The sequence below is a fragment of the Hesperophylax consimilis genome, chromosome 3 (genome assembly GCF_061612785.1).
Source record: "Hesperophylax consimilis isolate HC1 chromosome 3, BYU_Hcon_1.0, whole genome shotgun sequence".
Lineage (NCBI taxonomy): Eukaryota > Metazoa > Arthropoda > Insecta > Trichoptera > Limnephilidae > Hesperophylax > Hesperophylax consimilis.
Window position 1 is genome coordinate 6934609 of NC_142838.1, and position 11795 is coordinate 6946403.

Here is an 11795-nt window from a genome sequence, read left to right on the forward strand (position 1 = left end):
GAAATGTAATCAATTATCTATTTTAATGTCGGTTCCAAAGTTTATTCCTTTGTCTTTCGTAGACACACGCCTTCCCGTTCACTGATTGGTTACTCAAAATTTTATAGCTTTTTGTTCAGATCTATTGGTTGACAAAATTCAATATTTATTTTCAGGCCTAGACAGGGGATTTCTTTCTCGTGCTAGACGATTTTACGACCTCTCTGCTTTCGTCCCGGAACCTTGATTTAATTCCAACTATTACAGGTGCTTATTGCAAGCAACTGAATCACTTTTTAAATCAACAGATGTCGCTAGAATGACGGTTTTCATAAATAATTTGTATATTTTTTTGCAGCTATGGTTTATCTGTTTTTTCACTGTGATTTAAGCCTTTCATCACAAGGTCAAGGTTGTCAAGAAACGAAGACAGTGCAGAAGAAGAAGAATCCCTTTGCCTTTGTTGTTTAGAGCCATATTCAAATAGCAGAGCCAAAAAAAAGTGGGTGCAATGTCTGGAATGCAGCAACTGGGCTCATGAAGCTTGCACTGGTGGGAAACTTTCTTATGTTTGCCACAACTGCTTTTCAGACTGACGTTTTTTATTTTCATAATATTTTTATTTTTGTCAGTTTGTTTTGTACCTACTTGAAAAGTTTAATTTTAATAAATACCTTTAAATTATATCATTTTTATTTTACAGCCCTTAATACTTCTCAAAAATCATATGTTTCAACTCTCCTCGACCCCTGTTTCATCTTACCTCGGTATGAGGGGAGTTGAAACAAGTTGACTTGTTACGGTTAAGTCAATTTTTAACCAAAATATTTAACGTTTACAATTTTTTTATGTTAGTCATTCGCAAGTGTAAAGAATGACCTATCGATTGGTACTAATATCATACGATTTCTGTCTATAGTATTTGGTGTATGAAACAAAATGTGAAAATTGTTTCAACTCCCCTCGGTCTCCCCTACCTTCAATTCCATAAGTTTATGAAAGATTGTGCTTCCAGAACTTAATCAAAAGTTTATCAAATTGTAATAATCCCGGAAATACATTCTACATAGATCTGTTTTGGAACTACTACACACGTCAATTACGCCCATCCCTGAAATTATCGGAATTATCTAAATATTGTTAAATGTTTTAAAAACGACTGTACTACATACGTCGATAACGTCCTAACCGCAAACATTCTAAATTATATAATTATTGTTTTGGAACTACTGTTACATACGTCAATTACGGCTTAACCGCAAATATTCTGAATTATATAATTATTGTTTTGGAACTACTGTTACATACGTCAATTACGGCTTAACCACAAACATTCTGAATTATCTAAATCTTATTAAATATGAGTACCGTACAAAAGTCCCAACTGTTCCCCAACTGGAGTCTTAGAATAGTGGAGAAGGGGAGGATATGGGATTTGGAAGGATCGTAGTTAACTGTATACCTAATATACACTTTATATAAGGTTGGGGTTTTTATTAGTCCACCACATTTGATGACCAACGAATCGATGATCAGTGTCACTTTGATTTTTTTTATTTCATCACATTATTATCGGCAGACAAACATAACCATATGTTTGTCAGCTGAGCACAATTTGATCAAAAGCTTAAATGGGCCAAGATCGAAAGTTTGCCGGGGACTTTTACGTCAAATAATCAAAATTACGCTGATTGTTATATGATGGGCGTGAAATGTGAAACACCCAAAGCTAAGATGATTATTTTTCTTTTAAATTTATACATAAGTTTACATTAAAGTGATACATGATGCAGTGAACATACTAAAATGCCTATATTATATTGGAAATAATAACAGTGTGTAAATGTAATGCATTATGAAATAGGTACAAAATATATCTAAGGCTGGCCGCATACATACGTTTTCCGTATTCGATTTCCGAATTCGTTTTCCGTATTCGGACATCCGAATGCACGGAATCAGTAGAAAATACATTAACTGCCGCACACGTTCGCTTTAGTTCCGAACGGAACAAATTCCTTACGCACGTTCCGAATGCTAGCCGGCGCGTTCGGAGAAACCGAATGGAAAAAACCTAATGACGTCATGTGGAACGCAGCTCTTGCATACAATTTGTCTGTGCCGACGCAAACGTTCGGAAATTTCCGTTCAGTAATTCAGTGTTGCCCACGGATCTTGACCTAATATCGCCGTTTCTCATACATAAGGTAGCGTAAAGTAGCCGAATTTGCTGTTAGGTGGGACATGTTTAAAATTGATGTTTTTACGTGAAAATAAAAATTTCGTGGGGGGGGTGGCTAGAGAATTTCAAAAAAATAAAATTTGTCCCCAGAAAAATAAATTTCATGGGGGGGGGGATGGCTAGAGAATTTCGGGACATGTTTAAAATTGATGTTTTTCGGCGCCGATTCTCGCTCTGAGTAGCCTAAATGGCGATATATCGCCCTTGTTGGCAACACTGGTACTGACGTTTATACATTCCGAATGAAGAAAAACGAACGTTTGCGCTAGTCTCACGGAATTCCGAATACGGAAAACGAATTCGGAAATCGAATACGGAAAACGTATGTATGCGGCCAGCCTAAGAATAAACAAATATAAAAATTTGATTGCAAGTATAATGAGAATAGTAGTAAAAAAAATACTAATCGTAACAGTAACAAAAAATAAAACCGAAACATGAAAAATACGTACTACATATAAGACAAATCCCTAAAACTATTACCAACGCTACCATAATTTGTAGAATTCGAAAGAATGCCGGTATAGATTATGTGACGATACAATACTTCGAGAATCTTAACAACGTAAGTAAAGCAGACGTGTAAAATATAAGCGACGCTCAGTTCTGGTGTATTGGACAGACCTGTGGTTGAATTTGCCTTATAAAATCTCTAAAATAAAGTGGGCATCTTAACTACGCAAGTGATAAAGTCGTGTAAAAACAATATTCGGCGCACGGCCCGGAGTAATGGACGGACCTACGGTCAACTTTGTTCTAGGAGGCCTAGAAAATCGCTCTTTCAGGGGGCTTTATTTTTATTATTTCTAGGAAGATCCCTCGGGAAGTTACTAATTCGTCGTCTGGAAAAATTAAATTTGGTGCTTACAGCTAATTATCAAACCATCTTACATAAAATATTTTAATAGTATGGACCTGCTTTTATTCATCTTAAATAACTTACATCCGTTGAGATCTCTCTCGAAAAAATTGAGATTTTAGTAATACGTTTGTTGGGTACAAGGAAAAATAGGATTGTGAAAGAAGGTCTTTATCTTGTGAATTCTGTTTAATTTGCTTTAAAGTTCGATATTGGTCTTGAATGTTCTTTGGGCACTATAGTTTATAGACGACGTCTAGTATTGTATCACAACACGACCGGTTTTGGTAAATATTCTGGATCGCTGGTCACGGCTACTACGAAATACTTTTTAATAAATCCTTTTGATTCACGTTAATTGCAATAAAGGGAAATTGGCATTTGGGAATTTTTTTATTTAAGCATTTTAATTTTTAATTACGTAAAATGAAAATTCGCTTTCGTTGTATGGGATGACAGCAATTTCAAATAATTTCTGTAAATTGGTATCACTGATTTTACATAAGTGGCCGACTTCATTCGGATAAGAAAAACAGTGGCTAGTAATTTGGTTTATCATATTAGCGACATGAAACAACGATTATTTTATTCTACCAGCCAGTATAAACAACACAATTGAAACGCCTTTAATCAGAGTAACTTGAGAGTCGCACTGGTATCCTGATTTTACGCCTGTAACCGGCACTCACTATTTCAGTTTTTCGACATCTATATAAAAGGTTGACTAAACTACAACCATTTCAATATTTTTTCACAAGTTTCCCGCCTAGAAATTAATTATTTTGGACTATTAATTTGTAAACGGAACAATGAACGGCTAAAGACAATTGAATAACATAAATTCTAAAAATATATCTAAATTAATATTTCGGCAAAAGAGTGCCTACTTAAAATGTATTTACGCATTATTATTTTATATAACCTATCATATAATAACCTTACCTTACCTAACCTAAACTAACTCTTTAAAACTTTTACTAAATTAAATAAAACCAAGGAGGAAGGGAGAGGGCATTTTAGGTAGGAACCGGATTGTTGGAATAACCATAAAAGCGTTTCAATACTAAACAACGTTCATAAGAAATAATTAAAACGTGAGCGTCGAGCGAACCCCGGTTATTAGTCTTTTGTCGCCTTTATTCTATAAATGGTGTCATTAAATATATCAAAGTACCCTCAAACTTGTTGCCTAGATCATGCATCTTATTGGTTAGTGAGTGTATCTGATGGTTGATTGTGTATTTATTACAGAAGAATGTTACGTTTTGTCTTGTGTTTCTAGTCATTACATGTAATTTTATAGTGGCGACGATGGCAGGACTATTAATTATGTTATTCATGACTCTGTGTAATACAATTATAATACGTTATTAGATGCAATTGATTATATGAGTTGTCAGCGTTTCGCACAGTTTCTACTGCGCGCTACATCACCCCCATATCTGTCAGTTACCCTAACGGTGTCTCAGGGGTAGTAAATGTTTTATAAAGGATAAAAAAATCTTTGATACCGATACATTGTTTATGTACGATTTTTTTCAAAATTTTCAATTCCTTCAAATTATTTTGTGAATCAGCCAATTTCGTTGATTGCTGTCTATCTGTTGTAATTGAATGTCGAACGCGTCCCCAACAGGCAAACTCAACTAGGCAGTGCGAGTAAATTAGACCTTGTCTGGTACGTGATTTGGTATAAAAAGCGGGGGATTTATGGTCCTCGGTGGGATTTGTCGCGCTGGTCCCCAAAAGAGGGTCTGCACAGAGTTGTGATTTTGGGAACACACTAGTTGAGTTCCTTCGTTATTCAGTGAAATGGAATACAGATTGTTCAATAAATCTTCCTTTAGTGTGTTGAGACTTTTTCCAATCAGTTTCTAAAATATGATCGAAAGATATATTGACTTTGAGCATGAAGTATCTTGTGTATTAACTTCCGATGTAGAGTTCTGTTTTGTATGTGGTGTACAAAAATACTTTTCTGTCGTTGAGATGAATAATAATTTTACTATTCATCTCAAATAGTTAACTTAACTGTTGAGAATAGTTTGGGGCTTGATGGAGTCTTCAAAATAACAGAAGCATGGTTTTTTGTTTTTACTGCACAAAACTGCATTTGTACTTTATTTAATGTTACGAGTTTAAATTTATTCCCGACCCGGGCAAAACACTTTTACAGGTGGTCAGTTGACCATAATTCCTGACTGTTACTATTTTTTGGAGAGAAGAAGTCAAAAAATCCACTCGGCGAGGCTTTTTATAACCCAATCAATCACACACATTGACAATCTAAATATCAAAACAAATACGGTCATAGAAGCCAATGGTAATTAAAACACCTATTTTATCCATAGGCCCTAGTTTTACTACTGACCGCTAGGTGCTAGGCAGTGCCCTGTAAAATAAATGGTTGTGCACTTAGCTAATAACTTGTACATTTTAAACATATTGCCACCGCCGGGATGAGAAAAAAAAACTGGTGGGTTTTTTTTTCGATATCAATACAAAAAAAACTTTCAACAAATATCAAAATAGTTCATTATAACTAAACTACCTAAACCTGAAGGGATCGGGAATATAACTTAAAACAATCAAAAATATAATAACCCTCATACAAATACATAATCCATAAAATTAATCACATTATTCCATAAAATTAATAAATCCATAACCTGATAATTCATAAGATTGATAAAAATTCATAAAATTAATAACATTTACACATTTAGATCACTTAATTAACTAATATTCTAGCTCCCGTATAGAGCAGTTCAAAAACTGAAGTCTGTTTTTTTTTTATATGAGTTCATACTTGACTCTTTTCTTTTAATAGAACACAAAACACTGTAATCACTGCACTGTGTAGACCGTTCACTCTGCATTCGGTCCAGTGGTGATCATCCTGTCAAGGGTGGTACATGTTAACTCAGGGGGTTGAGTCTCATATTAAGGGTGCCCTGTCCTGGTAGGCAGCGAATACCCCTGGTCCTGGTTGACTGGAAGCCCCAGTGGCTTCTGGATATAGGTTGGTCAACCACAGCGATGCTCTATGGTCAGTAGTCCTGTGTGGTAGCATCGGTTCAGCCTTGGTTACATTAGGCTGTGACCTTGGGAAGGTCTGTAGTTTGCCGGGTCGGGAGATGCAGATCCTGGTTTGATTCTATAGGCATCAAACATATTTTTGTGATAGGTCGCACAAAAATGCCTTGGGACGTCTTGAGGGTAACCACCCTCACTACGCCATCAGGTCCTGGATGAGTTGCTGTTATGCGCGCCATTCTCCATAATGCAGGAGGCAGATTGTCCTCCTTCAAGATGACCAGATCGTCCTTTTTTATGACTTCTTGGCTGCTGGCCTGCCATTTGGTCCGTTTTTGTAGTTCAGCAAGGTAATCTCGTTTCCATCTACACCAGAAAGTTTGAATTAAGGCATTTAATTTTTGATATTGGCTTAGTCTGTTCTCTGGTAGCTCGCGGACGTCTACTTCAGGGATGATAGAAGCCTCAGTGCCCATAAGGAAGTGGTTGGGGGTGAGGGGGAGTAGGTCGTTGACGTCATCAGACAAGGAAGTTAAAGGACGGGAGTTCAAACAAGCCTCTATCTGACAAAGTAAAGTATATAATAATTCAAACTGTAATGGATTATTTTTGGTAATTCTATATAAATGAAACTTGGTAGATTTAACTGCTGCTTCCCACAGCCCGCCGTGATTTGGCGCCCTAGGAGGAATGAAGTTCCAAACTATACCTTTATCTGCTAAAAACCTATGAATTTTGTCATTGTTCAGCTTTAGACTGGCATACAACTCTTGAAGCTTGTTGGAAGCTCCTCTGAAGCTAGTTGCATTGTCAGAAAATATTTTTTCAGGTTGACCCCGCCGGGCGATAAATCTCTTTAAGCAATTTAAAAAAGTATCGCTTGACAAATCCGTTACAAGTTCTAAATGAACAGCTTTAGTAGAAAAACAAACAAATATGCAAAGATACGATTTGATAAGTGGAGACTTCCTCAGCGCTCCACTCTTCATGTCAATAGGTCCAGCATAATCAAGCCCCGTCACCGCAAATGGTCGACTGGGAGTGATTCTTTCAACAGGTAAGTTTCCCATAATCTGCTGGCAAACTCGAGGTTGGTATCTAAAACATATAATACAGTTATGTAAGACTCGTTTAACAGTATTTTTTCCTAGTATGGGCCAGTATTTCAAGCGTATTTCTGCTAACAGCGCTTGTGGCCCGGCATGTAAATGCACATAATGATAATGTCTTATGATTAATTCGGTTAATTTGTGTGTAGGCGATAATATTACAGGTTGCCTTTGTTGATGTGATAAGTACGTAGCTAGTTTTAGTCTACCATTTGCACAAATTAAACCATCTAATAAACAAGGATTGAGGGCTTTCAATCTACTATTTTTGTTTACCATCCTGTGATTTTTCAAGTCCTTTAATTCTCTTTTAAAGGAATGTTCTTGAGATGATTTCAGCAGACATTTTAAGGCTGCTTCTAGTTCGGTGACAGTTATATTGCCTCCGATTTTATCTTTAGGATTCCGACAATTATTTATAAATCTCAACGCCAAAGCGGTAATTCTCTTCAATTTGGTTAGCGATGAAAATTTTTCGAAAATCTCCCATTCTTGAACATTAGCTGCCAGTAATACATTTTTACTCTTAACCTCAGGGGGATTCAAACAGGACACCTTGGATAGTGGCCAAGCGCTGATCTCTTCTGTCAACCAGCTTGGTCCCTTCCACCAAATTGAAGCGTTGACTAACCTTTCAGCTGTGGTACCTCTGGACAGTATATCCGCTGCATTTTCGGCCGATGATACGTGTCGCCACTGGTTTGGATCGCTGATATCCTGTATTTCCGCTACCCGGTTAGCCACAAAAGTGTTCCACCGCGCTGGTTGACCCCTCAACCAGCATAATGCTATAGTTGAATCGCACCAGTAATGAGTGGCCGATTCCTCTATACTTAACTCCAACTTGATATTTCTAATCAGTTTGGCTAGTAGCACAGCACTGCATAGTTCCAACTTGGGCAGTGAAATACATTTCAGTGGTGCTACTCTAGACTTAGAAGTAAGTAGATGTGCATGTCGCTTACCCTCTTGATCAGTTGAGACGACGTAAGCGCAGGCTCCATATGCTTTTTCCGAAGCGTCGCAGAAACCGTGTAATTGTATATTCCTTGGCGCTCCGTGGTTAATTCCCCTCGGGATTTTCAATACATTTAGTTGTGATAGTTCACCTAGATAGGCCCTCCAGGGTAGTAAAATTTCATCAGGTAGTGTGTCGTCCCATGCTGCTTTTGATTGCCATAATTTCTGCATAATTAATTTGGCCACCACTATTATGGGGCCTAGGAGACCCAATGGGTCAAAAGTTGAAGCTATGCACGACAATATCTGACGCTTACTTTCCGTCTTACTTGACGGTCTTTTAATTTCATATGATAAACAATCTGATTCATTATCCCAGATCAAACCTAGGATCTTTTCAATTTTGGAATTGTTAGTGATCATTTGTTCACCATTGCTTTTCCCAGCAATTTCACCCTGGCCCGACCCAGATGACAATTCCGAAATATTCGATCTCCACTTCCGCAGGGTCATTCCGGCGGACAGTAAAATATCATGTACCTGTTGCTTCAACCTGACGCATGCGTCCAAGTCGTCCTCTCCGGTCAACAGATCGTCCATGTAGAAATCGTTTTCTATGACCTGGCTTGCTACGGGAAATTTAATGCGATTGTCCATACCGATTTGCCGTAGACATCTAGTTGCCAGGAAAGAGGAAGGTCCCAAACCGTAGGTGATTGTCTTCAATTTATAATGCCTGAGTTCCTCTTCTGGAGAGTCGCGCCATAAAATCTTCTGCAGGCTGCGATCCTCTGGGCGTACGTTGATTTGACGGTACATTTTTTCTATGTCCGCCGTCATGACGTATCTATGTTTCCTAAAACGTAAAAGATGAGTGTATAAATCTTTTTGAATAACAGCTCCTACCATTAATGCATCATTCAGGGAAATACCGGTCGACGTTTTAGCCGATCCGTCAAATACTACACGCACTTTAGTAGTGCTGCTCGCTTCCTTTATTACCGCATGATGCGGCAAAAAATAGGAATGGTCCTTTGTTTTCTCACATAGCTCCATGTGATTTAATTGCTCATATTCTTTCATAAATTGAGCATACTGAGATTTCAGTTCAGGATTCATTAAAAATTTTCTTTCCAAACCTTTGAATCTTTTTTCCGCTGTGCCTAATGAGTCACCAAGTTGGTTGACACACGGCCGGCGCGGCAAACTCACTACGTATCTACCATCGCTCTCTCGGGTGTGCGTGGCTACAAAGTCGGCTTCACAAGCTTTCTCCTCGTGGTTATAAAAACTTGGAGGCATCACCTCTTCCATTTTCCAAAATTTTTCAACTTGATTTGACAATGTATTTATTGATAAACTACAGATTTCTGGTACTGGCCTTTTTTTATGGTGAGCGTTGATCGGGCCCGAGATGATCCATCCTAATTCTGTCCTTTGGAGAGTAGGTCCGGTATCCAATCTTAGCCGATCATTCTTCAAGATCTCCCAAAAACTCTCAGCGCCCAACAGTATATCAATTGGTGCTGCTATGTTGAAGTTTGGATCCGCCAATTCCAATCCTGGCGGAAGCTTGAAATCCTTCCTGGCCACCGTTGCTTGTGGTAAATTTGTAGTTATTTCCTGCAATATTAGACATGTGATATCTTGTTTATAATTTGTTTTTAAAGATTTCATTTTAATTGCAACCCGTTTCTTTATATGGGTCACGTTGTTATGTATACCCGACACGGGTTTGTTTATGCTTTCACACTTCAAATTCAATTTTATTGCGAACTTTTCGCACATAAAATTTGATTGGGCTCCTGAATCAATTAATACCCTTGCTTTATGCATTTCATTATTGCGATCTAACACTCCTATGATTGCTGTCGATAATAACACAGTTTTTTCCGCCTTCACCAAGGCGGAGTGGTTGGACACTGAAACTCGTTCAGTTTCCATATGGTCGCTACCTCCAGGGCAGGCTTCACCATTTTTATCGGAATCATTACTCGGGTGATTCCCTTTATGCAATAACGTGTTGTGGCTATCGCTACCACATAACTTGCATTGTATATTAATTTTACAATATGAGGCCGTATGCCCTAACCTCAAACATTTGAAGCAGGCCCTAGACCTCTTTATCATTTCGCTTCTCTCTCCTGAAGTTAACTTTAAAAACTTTTTACAATAATAAATTTTATGTCCTTTATCGTGACAACATATACAATTATTGTGGGCGGCTGCTAAGAAAACTGATTCCTTTCTAGGAATGTTATTGTTGCCGCCATTTATTTTCGGGTAGGTAACATTTTTTTTCGATTCTGTATGTAACATTAATTCTAAAACTTGCGCCCTCGACGTTAGACACTTGAGAAATTCTCCTAACGTTGGTAATTCTTCCTGTAATGTTGTTTGTTCCCAATGCTTTCGCGATATTGCGTCTAATTTATTAGAAACTATATAAATAATTAATGCATCCCATTGATCAATTTTTAAGCCTAAATTTTGCAGAGCCTTTAGGTTCACATTAGTCTCATCAATTAAATAGCGCATGGCTACCGGATCCTCTTGTTTCATTTCTTTAAGTTGAAACAAAGCTTGTATATGCTTATGAACGGTAGTTCGTAAATTTGCAAATCTTTGTTGCAACAATTCCCAGGCTGACACGTAATTTAAATCTGATACTTCGAAATTGGCGATCACTTTCGCTGCATTCCCCTTTAAGCAGGATTGCAGATAATAGAATTTTTGCACATTATTTAACGTTTGATTATTATGCACCAGTGTCTTGAATGTCTCTAAGAAGTTTACCCATGTTTTTTGATCACCATTGAATTCCCTTAATTGGAGGTTAGGAAGTTTTATTGCTACCTTGTTTTGCTCAACGGATTGTAACATTTCTTTTGCTTTCGCTAAAATCGAATAATATTGATTCTCAAAACTTTCCCTTTGGGAATTATTCTCGATGTCGTCAGAATCTGGTAGAGATTCTATTTGATCTTGAATTAATTCAAACTGGTTTAATACGTTTTCAATTTTTTCATACCTAATTTGGATCTCGTTTACCGATAAACTATTTATTGAATCCCCGAACCTCGTGAGTTTACCTTTTAAAACTCCTCGTTTGGCGATTAGCGATTTCATATTATCCATCTTAATTGCGTAAAAACCAAAAAAAAATGTTCCCTTTAAAATATTTTCTGCGCAATCGTATTATAATTGAAACCACAAATAATGAAATAACCAAATCCAGCCGTACCTTGACAAATTCTTACAAATAATATGTTTGAGCTACCTAACCTTAAAAAACCAACAATAATAATACACAATGACATGCATCTATGCTGTAGGTAGCCGTTTTTTTCTTTTCAAATTATTATATTAGCAAAATACACAGTAAAACATAGCTTGTTTGAACTTGGAAATGATTAAAAAGATAGGAAGGCACAAGGTTACTCATCTGAATTTCTTCTGGAATTGGCATCAATTTTTTCCATCAAAAGCCTTTTGTTTGGTGCTGGTTCATTTTTCCGATAAATCCTCTGATTATATCCATCCGCTCGTTAGGACCATGTTGAGAATAGTTTGGGGCTTGATGGAGTCTTCAAAATAACAGAAGCATGGT

General features: G+C 37.3%; 1 protein-coding gene across 5 annotated transcripts; it reads right to left on the reverse strand.

Moving 5' to 3' along the window:
• Positions 1-5119: 5119 nt before the first annotated feature.
• Positions 5120-11495, reverse strand: LOC149424868 (uncharacterized). Of its 5 annotated transcripts, XR_016304907.1 has the most exons (3): positions 8191-11495; positions 7065-7214; positions 5120-6482 (listed from the first exon to the last, which is right to left on the reverse strand). XR_016304907.1 is itself a non-coding variant. In XM_089647539.1 (2 exons), exons 1-2 carry the CDS (start codon positions 11321-11323, stop codon positions 6173-6175), a joined length of 2799 nt encoding a protein of 932 aa, XP_089503665.1. In that variant the 5' UTR covers positions 11324-11495; the 3' UTR covers positions 5120-6172. The 5 variants fall into 5 exon arrangements, 3 of the variants coding, with proteins under 3 accessions (XP_089503665.1, XP_089503653.1, XP_089503643.1); XR_016304908.1 differs by having other exon boundaries at positions 5120-9041; positions 9567-11495; XM_089647539.1 differs by having other exon boundaries at positions 5120-7214; positions 9567-11495.
• Between the last annotated feature and the right edge of the window lie 300 nt (positions 11496-11795).